The sequence below is a fragment of the Mirounga leonina genome, unplaced genomic scaffold (assembly GCF_011800145.1).
Source record: "Mirounga leonina isolate KUSES-001 unplaced genomic scaffold, KU_Mleo_1.0 Mir_170, whole genome shotgun sequence".
Taxonomy (NCBI): Eukaryota; Metazoa; Chordata; class Mammalia; order Carnivora; family Phocidae; genus Mirounga; species Mirounga leonina.
In genome coordinates, this window is record NW_023270433.1 from 21,037,906 (window position 1) to 21,051,508 (window position 13,603).

Consider the following 13,603-nt stretch of genomic DNA (forward strand, 5'->3'; position numbering starts at 1 on the left):
ATCAGCCATCTTGGATTGCGGTTGCCAGGCGGCGAGGGTCTCCCCCACCCCACGCCTCCACTTTCATGAGATATAACTTACATAACATTGAGGTTCATTTGTACAGTGTGATGATTTGATTTGTATTGCGAAATGATGACCTAAATAAGGTTAGTTAACACCTCCATCACCTTACATAATTACCGTGTATATATTTGTGTATGTGTGAACATTTAAGATCTACTCTCCTAGCAACTTTCAGTCATATAATACAGTATTGATAATTATAGTTACCATGTTGCACATTAGATCCCCAGTACTTAATTTATTTTATAACTGGAAGTTTGTACCCTTTGGCCAACATCTCCCCACTTCTCTCCACCCCCCAGACCCTGGCAACTACCATTCTACTCTCTGTTTCTATATAGAATTCAGCCTTTTTAGATTCCTTGTATAACTATGATCATATAGTATTTATCTCTCTCTGTCTGACTTATTTTACTTAGCATAATTAGTGAGAGTCTCCCTTCACAGAGATGTATGCTCTTACACTAATGCGTGCAGATAGGCCTAGCTTCCTGTCTTGGAATTTAAGGGAAGACCACAAGAAACAACCACATGTTCCAGCATTTGGAAATTTTTCAGCCAGTGCATTCCCTGAGGCTCTAAGGGTGGGAATGCAGTTCCCACAAAGAAAAGAGGTGCTTTTATCTGAAGAATGGAGATGTGCAAGCCTCCTGGACAGGCTCAGAAATAGCTTCCAGAATCCACTGGTTTCAGCAGCTGTTTCATATGATTAGCAAACACTCTAACTGGGTGGAAGAAATGGCCAAAGAGCTGGCTACTGTGAAGTTAACAGGAAGGATTTTGCTTTGGAAATAGAATCTAAGTGGCTTTTGGTAGTGCCTTCTTTACCCTCCTCAGCCTAAGAAGCAGTGTTGAAAGAGAGTGCAAACCTTTGAATTCATACTATTGGAAGGCTCTGGAGATAATAGAGAAGCCCACTGTTTTTTAAAACGCTGAAGGCAATTCTGATATAAATATTTACGGTCATGCACTCACCTCTGGCAGTCCCCTTTTGCAAAAATGTCGGAGACTGCCATCTCAGAAAGTAATTTGGAGAGAACTAGGATCCAGATTAGTCCTGAACTTGTTCAAGTTCATCTGTGCCAAGCAACTGCCCCATTCTCACCTTTGCCCAGGAAGGAATTCTGCTATTTACCTTATGCAGATTGCCCCTAAAAGAGCTTTGTGATGACTACCAGGAACCAGCAGTGGGCTTGAGGGGAAATGCAGAGGCCTGGGCTTCCTTGCTTGAGCCTTGCTACTCAACAGCCGAGTGTCTTTGAAATTGTATTTAACTTGGCTGGTTCTCAACTGCCTCTTACTGAGATCTCTCAGATCCCTTCCAGCCACGAAGTACTGGCTCTTTGATTTCTTGAGTCACAAAGCAAGGTCATTTGATATGCGTGAGATGATCACAAACTGTATTCACAGAACACTCTTCAGTCATAGGGGTGAAACCCCTGAGTCATTAGTGACCATTCCCCTTTCCCTTTCAGCCTGCATTTTACACCTAGGGTGTGCCCATCTCATGTCTGGATTCACCCCCTGAGCATAGGCCTTTATATCTGTAGCATAGATGACTGGCAGAGCCTCCTTCTTCCTCTCCCACCATGGTGTTCAGGGGCTCGTTCACTCCAGCCTACACATCTGACCCATATTTCTAAACTGCAGCGCTGATTTGATTACTTCCCCTGGTGGTTCTTCCAGAGTTCTCCATTAACATTTTAGACTGGTTTCTAAGGCCTCGGTTTGACACCAGCTTACCCTTCTGGTTGCCTCATCTTCTCCATTCAAAATGATGTGTCCGCTCTTCTCTGGTTATGGTCCTTGCTTACTTTCCTTTGTGTCTTTGTTCATACAATTACCTATTTATTTCTACCTGGCTTGCCCTATGACTTTCCTGTACTCTCTGTTTATTAGCTTATTACAATCCCACCTGTTTGCCAAGGTTAAAATCAAATGCTATGTCCTCCATGAAGCTTTTTTTATTTCCTCAGTGGGGCAGGATCTCTCTCCCTCCCTCCCTCCCTCTCTTTTAGCCATTCTGCCATACTATAGTGCAACTGGTGTACTTGTCTTTTCTTACTAGATTGCATACCCCTGAGGGAGAGCATTTGAAGAAGGGGGGCAGTGCTTGGTGCACATTGGTACCTAATCCGAATTTAGTGAATTGGGTTGGAGGATTACTGGTCAACCAGCAGTAGAGTCGGATGAAAAATGAAGCACAGTAAGTGCAATACTTAAGTGAACCAGAGAAGATGGAAGCCTAGTGTGTACGTATGTGTTTGTATATGCTGTGCACTTGTATGTATACACACATACACAAACACACACGCATACTTTAAACCTTCATCATTGTGGCTGGGAGAATTATGATACAGCCTCACAAATTCCTGGCCACTGGTATACACCCACCTTCACTCAGTTATCATTCAAAGGCTATGCTAAGTGTTGCTGAGAAAGGATTTGAAGAATTAAGGTCCCGAGAAGGGAGATTATCCAGATGCACCTGACCTTCACATGAGCCCTTTAAATCTGGATCTAGAGGTCAGAAACAGGAGATTGGAGATTCAAGGGTGAGATGGATCCGACATGAATAAGGGTTTCTCCTGCTGTCTTTGAAGGTGGAGGGAACCACATGGCAGGAATGTGGGTGGCCAGTAGGAGCTGAGGGGCCGATGGCTGGCAGCCAGTAAGAATATGGGGACCTCAGTCCTACAACTGCAAAGAATTTGGAAGCAGATTCTTCCCCAGAGGCTCCAGAGGGAAATGCAGCCCACTTGACACATTGATTTCAGCCTTGGAAGACTCTGAGCAGAGGACCCAGTCACAATGTGCCTGAACTCCTGGCCCACAGAACTGCGAGCAAATGAGTGGGGGCTAGCTGCTAAGCTGCACTAGAAAATGAATTAAAAAATGTTGCTGATTCATCAGGTGTTACATATCTCTAAATTAAATTAATCTCTTACTTTGATCTCCTTTGTCCTCGCCCACTCTGCATGGAACTCAAGTGAGGAGACCTTAGGATAGCAGAAGAATTGAACACACTAACTAGACGTCATGGTGCAAATTATTTGTTCATCCATTTGGAGAACAGGATTATGGCTTTCAGGAAGTGACCCTGCTCGTAGAAATTCATGAAAAAATGTCGACAGCCACAGGAAGTTCTGAAGCTGTCCGGAAGCTTGAAAGTAGGCATGGAGTCTTTCTAACTTGCTCTTCAGCACCTGTGGTATTTGCATTAGTGGAAGAGTTAAAAGATAAGCCCAGAGAAGCCCTGTCACGCCTCACGAACATTGTACCTCCTCTGGGAGTCACCCTGAAGAGAAAGGCAGCGTTTAACCTAATGGATTTACTCTCTCCAAGAATGAGTCACTGTGATATAACACATGATTCACTCGAGTTTCCGAAAGAATATTCTACAAGTGATTCAGAAGAAAAATAAGCATGGTTTTATAGCATGAAACCGTGAAAGGAAGGGTAACCAGAAGACGGCAAAGCTCTAAAAAATGTAATTTGAATTGGCCAGTTGTAAATTTTCTCAGTGAGGAATTAACTGGGAAAGTCCCTAAAGAAATCTTGTGTGGCTACACTGTGAGGACTATGGGTTGGACAGACTCAGATTTTCACGGAGTACATACACAAAGTAGACCAAGAGACCAATACCAGCAAGAATCATGCCTGAAGCCAAAACCCAAGTCATGTTATGCAGAATAATTAAAAAGAAAAAGATGATTTTCCAATATTTACATCCAGAGTAAGGAATAGCTGGGTGGGCCCATTGCTTAGGGTGAATGATGTCCTGCTGGTGGATGGTCAAGAGAAAGGTCCATCAACTCCAACTTTGCTTCTGTCCTGTTGGTTTGTGGGGGGACATTTTCAAAGCAAGAGAAGAGCTAACTGCTTCACATAAATTAAAGCCTTTTGACCTGGATGAAGCATATTCTAGCAGGTTCATACGGTTTGCAAGTGAGATGGTGAACAACTGCAGGTGATTCTTTAAGAGCAAACTTAAGTCGACCAGAGATGAGCAAAGAACGTGGAACTTTGTACGAGGAAGACAGAGTTTGCAAAGTGTAGTTGATGATAACTTGTGGTCAAGGGCCAGGCAAGATCTTTTAGGAGGTGGCTCTGTGGTAGAAAGAGCAGATCCCAGCAGTGAGCATTATGGTTCCTGCATTAATAAATGCGCTTAGACAATTTGTACCTGCTTGAGATATTTTAGATAAGGATTCACTTACCCTTTGTTCTAACTCTTTTAGGTTTCCATTTAAGTCTTTAAGCTGTCTGGATTTTATTTTGGCATATATAGTATAAGCTCTAATGATCAAAATCACTTTATTCTAAATGGTCAGCCAATTTTCTCAACACGAATTATGAATAATATGTCATTTCCCCTAATGATTTGAAACAGTAACAAACAACAATAATGAATCATAGCTGACATTTGCCAGTTGCCTCCTGTGTCCAGGGCACAGTTCTTTTTTTTTTATTTTTTTTATTTTTAAATATTTTATTTATTTATTTGAGAGAGAGAGAATGAGAGACAGAGAGCATGAGAGGGAGGAGGGTCAGAGGGAGAAGCAGACTCCATGCCAAGCAGGGAGCCCGATGCGGGACTCGATCCCAGGACTCCAGGATCATGACCTGAGCCGAAGGCAGTCGCTTAACCAACTGAGCCACCCAGGCGCCCGTCCAGGGCACAGTTCTAACAGGACTTACCTCATTTATTTCTCACAATAACCCTATAAGGTGGGTACTATTATTATCATTCCCGTGTTACTAGATCATCCCTCGGTGGGGCAATTGAGGCACAGAATGGCTGAATAACTTGTCCAGAGTCCACAGTTAGGGTGTTCAAATACAGACTTGGACAACCTGACTTGGAAATTATTTGATGTACATGGGTTTGTTTCTACACTATTTTGTTCCAGTGTATTCATCCCTATGCTGATACTGCACTGTTTTAATAGGTAGTCATTCAAGTCACTCCCCCAATTTTTTCTCTTCTAATTTCTAGTTTAACCACAGCTCCTCCTTCTATTCTGTAGTATGGCTTCTTAAAATATCAAAGCCTTTTTCTTCTGAATCCTAAAGGTAGCCAAACAATATAAGCCATGTTTTTCTGGAAAGTCTCTTGACAACACTTTCTGAGGTAATGGGTTTTTCAGAGCTTTTTAGCAAGAAGTGTATTCCCCGGCTGCTTTTGCTGGTGCCAGCTACCCTGTGAGAGAATAGAACCAAACTGCTCTTTAGCTGGTTTAAGAGATGGAGCGGTACCCTTCAATGCAACTCTCTGCAACGGTGGAAAGGTTTTAAAGCGGTGCTGTCCAAGATGGTAGCAACCAGCCACATGAGGCTACTGGGCACTTGAAGTGTGTACTTGAAATTGAGCACTTGAGATGATATGATCAAGAAACTGAATTTTTAATTTAATTTAGTTTAAACCTAAACTAACTAATTTAGGTGTAAACAGCCACATTGAGGCCAGTGGCTACGGTGTTGGATAGCACAGATTTGGTGATGAGAGAGTTAAGGAGCAGGAACTCTTCTCGGATGAGCTTCATTTGCTGCCAGGGAAGCAAGTCATCTATGTTTCGAGGGTCTCACGTCCGGGGGCTACTATTTTTCCTCTCAAGCCCCTCCTCCTTACTTAGCAGATCTTTGCTTTTGCTGTTTTCAGCTCTTCCTAGGCAGTACTGGATGCCCCACGGGGCAGACTAAGCATATGCCCGGGGCATCAGTAAAAGGAGGGTACCGAAAAGTGAAATAATTTCATATTCCGACAGTGACAACCATGACAAATTATCTGGCAAAATTTGGACTTAGTTGCACTTCCTTACACCTCTTCCATGGCTGGGCAGTGTTTTCCTTTTTTAATTCTATATATGCAACGTCAGCCCCCAAGATCTTTTCAATGTCTGGTGGCACCATTGCATGCAGACCTTTGTTCTTTTAAAGAGGAACTATCCCATCATCATCAGCCTCTGCAGGAAAGGGCAGGGCCTGCACCCCTAACTCCTGAGGGGGAGTGTGACCTGCTCTGCTGTAGACAGAACTGGATTCAGATCTGCACTGGGAAAGCATGGTGTTGTGGTTAAAAGCAAAGATGTTGAAGCCAGACAGCTCGGGTTTGGATCCTGACTCTGTTGTTTATTAGCTGTGTGATCATGGACAAGTTGCTGAACAGCTCCATGCCTCGGTCCCTCATCAGTAAAATGGGAATAATAATAGTACTCAGTGTGTTATTAAGCCAGGCGCTATTATTGTAATACCTGTGTGAGTACTAGGTAGTTAGGAGAAGTCATTAGAACAGTGTTTGGTATATCGTAAGTGCTAAATAAGTTGTTTGCAAATTAAAATGAGACCTTTGGTGTAGAACATGATGCTCTGATTCAGTCAGCTGGCCCAAATGTGCAACTCAAGTGCGGGTGTTTTTCAGTCTATAGCAAAAGATCTCCCTGCAGTCAACATATGATACACCCCCAAATAGAGCATATGTATGTCTTTCAGAGAGCTTTTACATTAATTTTCTTTTTTTAAAAAAAGATTTTATTTATTTGAAAGAGAGAGAGAGTGCACGTGTGCACAAGTTAGGGGAGGGGCAGAGGCAGAGGGAGAAGCAGACTCCCCACTGAGCGGGGAGACTGATACGGGGCTCGATCCCAGGATCCCAGGATCATGACCTGAGCCGAAGGCAGACACTTAACCGACTGAGCCACCTAGGTGCCCTACGTTAATTTTCTTACTTTATCCTCATGGCAACCTGCTGAGCAGAGCGAGGAGGTACTATCCTTGTTGGTGTGTCGGGAGAACGACAGATGACTCCATCCATCAGAGAGGATTCATTTGCTATATTTGACCATTGGAGCTACCTATCACTTTTGGAGCAAAAGTCCAGGATGACTTCTTCCTCAATGCAAAGGAAAACTGCCCATAAAAACTTTCAGTGCAGTTGACTGAGAGAGGACCAATACAAGCAACACAATTCGCTGTATTTGTATGCACAGCAAGATGAACTTTTTTATCCCTTGTAACTTGAATGTGGCCTGTGTTTCCATTTCCTTTCAGAAATACCCCGGGACTGTGTTTTCTTTAGGTCCTACACCCTCAGGGCCAACTCAGGGGACACAGAGGCACTCTGGGCATTCTTGGGATGGTTTGTTAAATGGGGCCAAGCTCTGGGTTAGACTGGAGTGAGCACAGGTGCACGTGTGCCTCCCAGGAGGGCCATGATTGCGTGCTGTGGGCTCAGTGTGTGGTTTTGTCCCGCAGATTCGTCATTCGTGCTGCAGCAGATGGTGGGCGTCGGGCTGGGCTCCATGGCCGTTGTGATTGTTCTCGCATTCCTCTCCTTCTCAGCCGTGTGGTATGTGAGACTGTCATTTTTGAGAAATGAGTGGAATGGCGGAAGGATGGGGTTGGAGTCATGAAGAACAGCTGGGACTGAGGAGGGTCAAAGGGGCTGTGGGTAGAGGTCATCCTGGGCTCAGCACTCAGCAGGTGAGAGGCATGAGTAGCTCTACACCTCGGGACAGGGTGGGGGGTGCCCTTCTGGTGCAGAGAAGGAGCAGGGTCAGTGATGGCTGCCCTGGCTACTCACAGAGTGGTGGATGATCTCCCACGCTGCTTCCCATGAGGGTACGTGAGCAGTACATACAGATGCACCAAGGGAAAACCAAAGTGTGTCAATGGACTCTTTTCCTCCTCCATGTCTAGATTGCAGATGGGCGCTACGTGTGGGGGATGCAGTGCTGCTGGGGGCAGGTGTAATGACAGCCTCTCAGGTGCCTGCCTACACAGAGGCCCCGTGTGGCTTCCATCCAGGTGTGTCTGGGTCTGCAACTTTTTCCATCCCCAGCTTGGCCCCATTTCTGGATTCAAGACGGTGAATACCTCTGTGGAACCCCCCAAGAGGAGGAAACTCAGGAATTGCTGACGTCTTCTCTGCCTACTACACAACCAGTTCTGTGTCCGTGTACTTGAGACCCTTGATAGATAGTGTAATATTGACCACAGGCTACAGATCATGTGGGTTGGACCTTTGTCTTCCTCTGAGTGATTCCTGAGAGTCAGCTCTTCTGGAAATTGAATGCAAGAGAGTCTCTGCACCTTCCTTTATAGCATCTCTGGATTCATTTGGAATCATCCTTTTACAATGAGCAATGAGATGGACTTAAGTTTGGGCTAGAATTTGCCTTTATGAAGGAGGCCATCGAAAAGGATAGAGATCATTGACAGAGGCAACTTGTCAAACATTTTAGAAGCAACCCCTTTCCTACAATTAATTGACATACTAATAGAAAGTATACTAACCTGGCCACTCCAGTAAGTTTCCTGCAATGTCTGTTAGGCAGCGTTGCTTTGATACAGATCCATGGGTCTTACAGGTATTCAAAAGCCATAAGTTTTCATTCAAATAAAAATATTCTGTTAATTTAGACAGTTCTTCTCTTCCACACCAAAGTTTATAGCAGTCTTGGCTAACTTTTTTCATTACTCTCTCTTAAAAATGCCCTTGTCTTCCTTTAGATTGGGTGCTCATGTAGTAACAATGGGCTGAAACACTGTCAAGCCCATGGCCAGCGTCCATGTGTTTACAGGGAAGGGGGAAGAATGTGAGTGATGTGATCTTCCCCTTTACCTACAGCCTCAGTGACAATGGCTGTTACTTTATCATGAACCATGACACATTAGATGTAAGCGGTCCTGGGCCCGCTCTCAACTTGCTGAATTTACAGATGGGCGTATTAGATTGGACTTTTAAAACCTGAATCAGTGTTCTTTAACTTTCCTCCCTAACTGATGGTGTGACTCCAAGGCTCAGTAAGAAACGAATGGAGCAGAGGCATGTGGCTCTCCTAGGCAACAATGGTATTCTCCCTCTTCTCCCTCTTTTTCGAGGCCTGGAGAATAAAAAGCTTGGGGGAGGCAAGCAGGGGACAGTTGTAGTATATGACCTTCGGGGGCAGTGTGTATGAACACGGCCCTGGAATTGTGCAGGGTTGCAGTCCTGCAGAAGAGGGACAATGTTCCTGACGGGGTGGGGGCAGAGTTCTCTCTCTGCTAGCTCACTGGGCATTCGTTGAGGGTCAGATCTGAGTGGTCTGGGCTGGTGGGCAGAGGAGGAAACGAGAGGAACAACAGAAACAGGTGGAAACTGTCTGTGAAGCGGCCCTGCCCTGGGAGACCTGGCTCCAAGTATATCCCCTCAACTGGGGAGAGTCAGAGAGAGGGAAGTGATATCCTGACCCTTGGGTGTTCAGGAACAGCTGTTAGCCCCAGGCCCCATCAGCATTCAGCAGTATTTGGAATAATTGTCCTTTGTCCTCTGAGGCACCACCTTGGCCTATAACCTAGGATCAGCATTTAGAAACTTTCGTGCTCTCATCTTAGGTGCTCTCAAAAGACTAATACACATAGCATTCTACTTTTCATTTTTATATGCAACTATTCAAGCTCATAGTATTTTCGCAGCCTTTGAATGAAATTTGGAAGCATTACACATTATCGTGGTTAGTGTAGGGTAGGGTCTCTGATGAGTAAGGATTTTCCTGAAAGCCTCCTCTACCCAAAAGAGAATCTGAACTCCCATTATTATTATTATTATTTTACTGGTTCTGTAAACACCATATGTTTCTGCAGCCTCCTTAACTTCCAGCTTTAGAATTAGCTGCCAAAGAAGTTCCTGTGCTCCACAGGGGAGCTTAGCAAAATTGTCATTGAAAGGAAGAAATCCCACTTGCTTAGTATTAAAAGCTTCTAGTTAAAATAACTCACTAAATATTGAGTAAAATATTACGTAAAATGTACTTGTGGGTATAGTGCGGAAGTATGAAAGAATACTAAAATAACAAAAACATGGACTTTTTCACTGCCTATGAATGTTCTAAATGACAGCCCAGAGTTGCTCAGTAGTATTACTTAACGAGAGCAGGGGCTGAGCATTGGCAAGAGGATGTGCCATCTTTCTGCAGTTCTAATTGTTTTCTCATAAACTTGAGGGCAGCCAGAAGTTCTCTAAATTCGCGTGGTAGCTTTGCCACAAGACTGTTCTTTTTTTCCCAAGCCGATTCATGGTTAAGGTGGGGAGGGGATCTCAGGAGAGTGATAGTGGGTCTTCCTGGGAGAATGCAGGGTCTGTTTGTCGAAGGACCGGTAGGACAGCGCTCGGAGTTGGGTTTGCGTGCCACTACATAAAGCTAGTCCCAAGCTGGGGGTGGAGAAAGGATCTTTCCCTTATTAACTGTCTTGGGGACAGTGTGTCGAGTTGAGCTCTGAGACCTGGCTGTGTGCTCCCTTCTAGATGAGGAGTCAAATTGGGGGTTGCCCAGCTAGGGGGCTGATTATTCCCTAGCTGATTTGTGTGTGTGCATGCCTGTAGTTTTGCTTTATCTCATTGGAGTTTTTGTTTACACACATTCTTCCATCCCCTCCTCACGACAGTTGTGGATGGTGGGAAGGTCAGGGGTTACCGTTTTCCCCACATTAGAACGGAGAAATGGGTTCAGACAGGTATATGACCTGAATTGTGGGGTTAAATCTTCTGACTGCAAGTCTAGTCCTCATTCCTGGAATTGGACAGGCCTTGAGCTAACCTTTGAACAGTCCTTTTGGTTTTGGGGAGAATCAGGTCTTTGCATTTCCTACACACACACACACACACACACACATTTTAACCATTGTCCTTAAGTACTGCAACACAGGCCTTTTTATATCTATCTTTTCACTATATGGTATCTCCCCCCCTCCCCCCTCACTTCTAGAGGAGAACACAAACTACCAAACAGATGGAAGTTAATAAGGGGAAATAGGTAATAGCCCATCTCTGACTCAAGACCTGAAATTGTAGCTGGGAACTTAACCAAGACCAGAGCAGAAGTGATTATCTTGCAATTCCACATTAGCTTGGAATCAAGTTAATATTTAAATTGATTTTAAAGGAAGTAAAAAAGAATTCTCAGTGCTCCCTTTTTATTGCTAACCTCACATTTGGATTTTCTAAGCCTTCTATTTTTCTATTCTATTCATCTGAGGGAAAACCAGAATCAGTAGTGGTAGTCAATCAAATAGTGTGTTAGGGGACCTTTTGCCTGCTACACCATTGTCACTGAACGGAAGTGCACGATTTGGGAGAGAAAAGAGGGTGTGGCTTTTTCTGCGCCCAAGTTTGTGGGCGGGTGATACATTGAAGCAAACCAGTTAAAAAAAGCAGTGTGCTCATTGTTTGAGAGAGAAAAAGAGAATGAATGAATCATTTGGTGATGTGTATGTATGCACGTGTACCCATATCCATACTTTTTGGGCACAACCCAGGGTTACCAGAATGGGGTTCAACGACACATGTTTTGTAAACTATTGCTTCTTTCCTTCTTGGGCACATTTATTTATTTATTTATTATGTCAATAGGGACTACGTTAAAAGTTTGTGCTGTAGTTTCTTTAACCAATACTCTTCTGTGCGTGGTGCATTTAGAATGTTTCCAGATGTTTGCTATCCTTATACAATTCGTATGTATGTAATTATCATTTAGGCTAAATTCCTAGGGATGAAATTGAAAACGATATACATTTTGTGTTTACTACATATTGTCAGAGGAATCTCAACAGGAAGTTTATACCAGTTGACATTTTCACCAGCAGAAAGCCTCAAACACCACTGGGCACTGTTGATGCGTTTCATCTTGATTAATCTGATGGGTGAAAAATGATGACTCAGTGTTTTACTTGCATATCTCTATTTTTGCATGCGGATTGGTCATTTGTAATTCTGTCTTGGTGAATTTTTTTCTCAAGTACTTGGCTTGTCTTTTATTGATGTGAAAAGCTCTTTGTATCATAGTAATTTTTTTTTTCCTAGCTGTCATATATTTTGTAAACAAATTTTCTAATTTATCATCTCCCTTTTGACCTTGTTTGTGTCAAAAATTGCCACACAAAAACTCTACATTTGGATAGTCAAATTTATCAGTCTTTTCCTAATCTATTTTGCCTTTGGTGCCATGCTTGGAGGGACCTTCCAGTCTCAAGGTAATAAATCTAAATCAGCAGTTTAAAAAAAAACACATAAGTCTATAATCCATCTGAAATTTATTTTAGTATAAGGAGTGAGGTTCGGGGGATGGATCTTTTTTTTATTCAGTTGCTAAATGGTTTAGCCAGTTGTCCTATTAATATTCATTGACTTTTTTCCCCCAGTGATTTGAATTATATACTGAATCATATACCAAAGTCTATTTCTGAACGTTCCCCTTTGTTCTACTGATCTATTTCTGTGCCAATACCACCTGCTATAACTTTAAAATAGGGTTTTTCTTTTTTTTTTTTTTAAAGATTTTATTTATTTATTTGACAGAGAGAGACACAGCGAGAAAGGGAACACAAGTAGTGGGAGTGGGAGAGGGAGAAGCAGGCTTCCCGCAGAGCAGGGAGCCCGATGTGGGGCTCGATCCCAGGACTCTGGGATCATGACCTGAGCCGAAGGCAGACGCTTAACGACTGAGCCACCCAGGCGCCCCCAAAATAGGGTTTTTCATACCAAGTAAAACTAAGTTACCACTCTTTCTGTTAATGCTCAGATTATCCTCAGCTTTTATTATGTATTTATTCAGGGATACATATTTATTATGCATAAACTAAAGAATTATTTGGTCAGTTTCCCCCCTGAAATCTTAACATTTTTGGGGGGAGGGGGAGAGATGTGTTAAATAATGAGTGCTCCCATCCCACAACATGGTACATATCTCCATTTAATTTTTGTGTGTGTGTCCCTCTCTAGAGTATTCTACTTTTTCAACTTACAAGGTAGTTTATGCTTATTTTTATGTATGTCTAGGTATTTTATATTTTGTTATCCTGGACTCTTGAGTCACTACCTCAGCTCCTGCCCCTGAAAGTGCTCTCTGCTGCCATTACTGTAGCTTTCCTGCCCTGGAAGTCCTAATTACTTTCCAAAGTATCTACTGGACTTGTGGAAACTCACAGATCCTTGCCATGCCAAATGGAGGACTGCCTGCTCTCACAGCTAGCTCCAGCCACAGACTAGTTTTCTTACTCATTTGACCTTTTGTCCTCCCATTAGTGAAAGTGTAGCTCACTCCCAGTGTGGTTCTTACTTTTTTGTCCTGCTGTCTGGCCTGACAGCCTCAGCTTCTTGACCCTTGAGTTTGGTATCCTTGGAATCAGTTACCAGGCCAGTGTGTCTTCCAAAGCTTTAGGGTACACGAGTCAGAATCTCTGAGTGTGGGGCTCCCTTGAAGTTTCTCTTTCCAGGCTTGCCCTGAGGAAGGTCCCCCACCCCCACCGCCATTGTGGTGGGGTGGGGGGATAGAAAATGCTCAGCACACCAATGGCTTTCTCCAAAGAACTTCTTTCTTTTGACCTTTTCCATTTAAATCACTTTATATCCTGGATATTGGGCTAAGGGTCTCAAGACTATGGGAAAAACCTCCTTTTAGAATATGGAAGTACTTGCAACCTATTATTTTCAGGGTTTTGGAACTTTGGTCAAAACAAAAAGAACAGTTTGGGGTCAGAGGATATGAAAATATAGCTCACA

At 43.4% G+C, this 13,603-nt stretch overlaps 1 protein-coding gene across 1 annotated transcript in view; it reads left to right on the plus strand.

Moving 5' to 3' along the window:
- SUSD1 (sushi domain containing 1) overlaps nucleotides 1-12,409 on the plus strand; it is a 126,643-nt gene extending 114,234 nt beyond the window's left edge. Inside the window, exons 16-17 of the mRNA XM_035016061.1 lie at nucleotides 7,321-7,414; nucleotides 7,765-12,409. Of these exons, the coding sequence (XP_034871952.1) occupies nucleotides 7,321-7,414; nucleotide 7,765 (95 nt within the window). The 3' untranslated portion in view covers nucleotides 7,766-12,409. The remainder of the gene's footprint in view (nucleotides 1-7,320; nucleotides 7,415-7,764) is intronic.
- The last annotated feature ends 1,194 nt before the right edge of the window (nucleotides 12,410-13,603 follow it).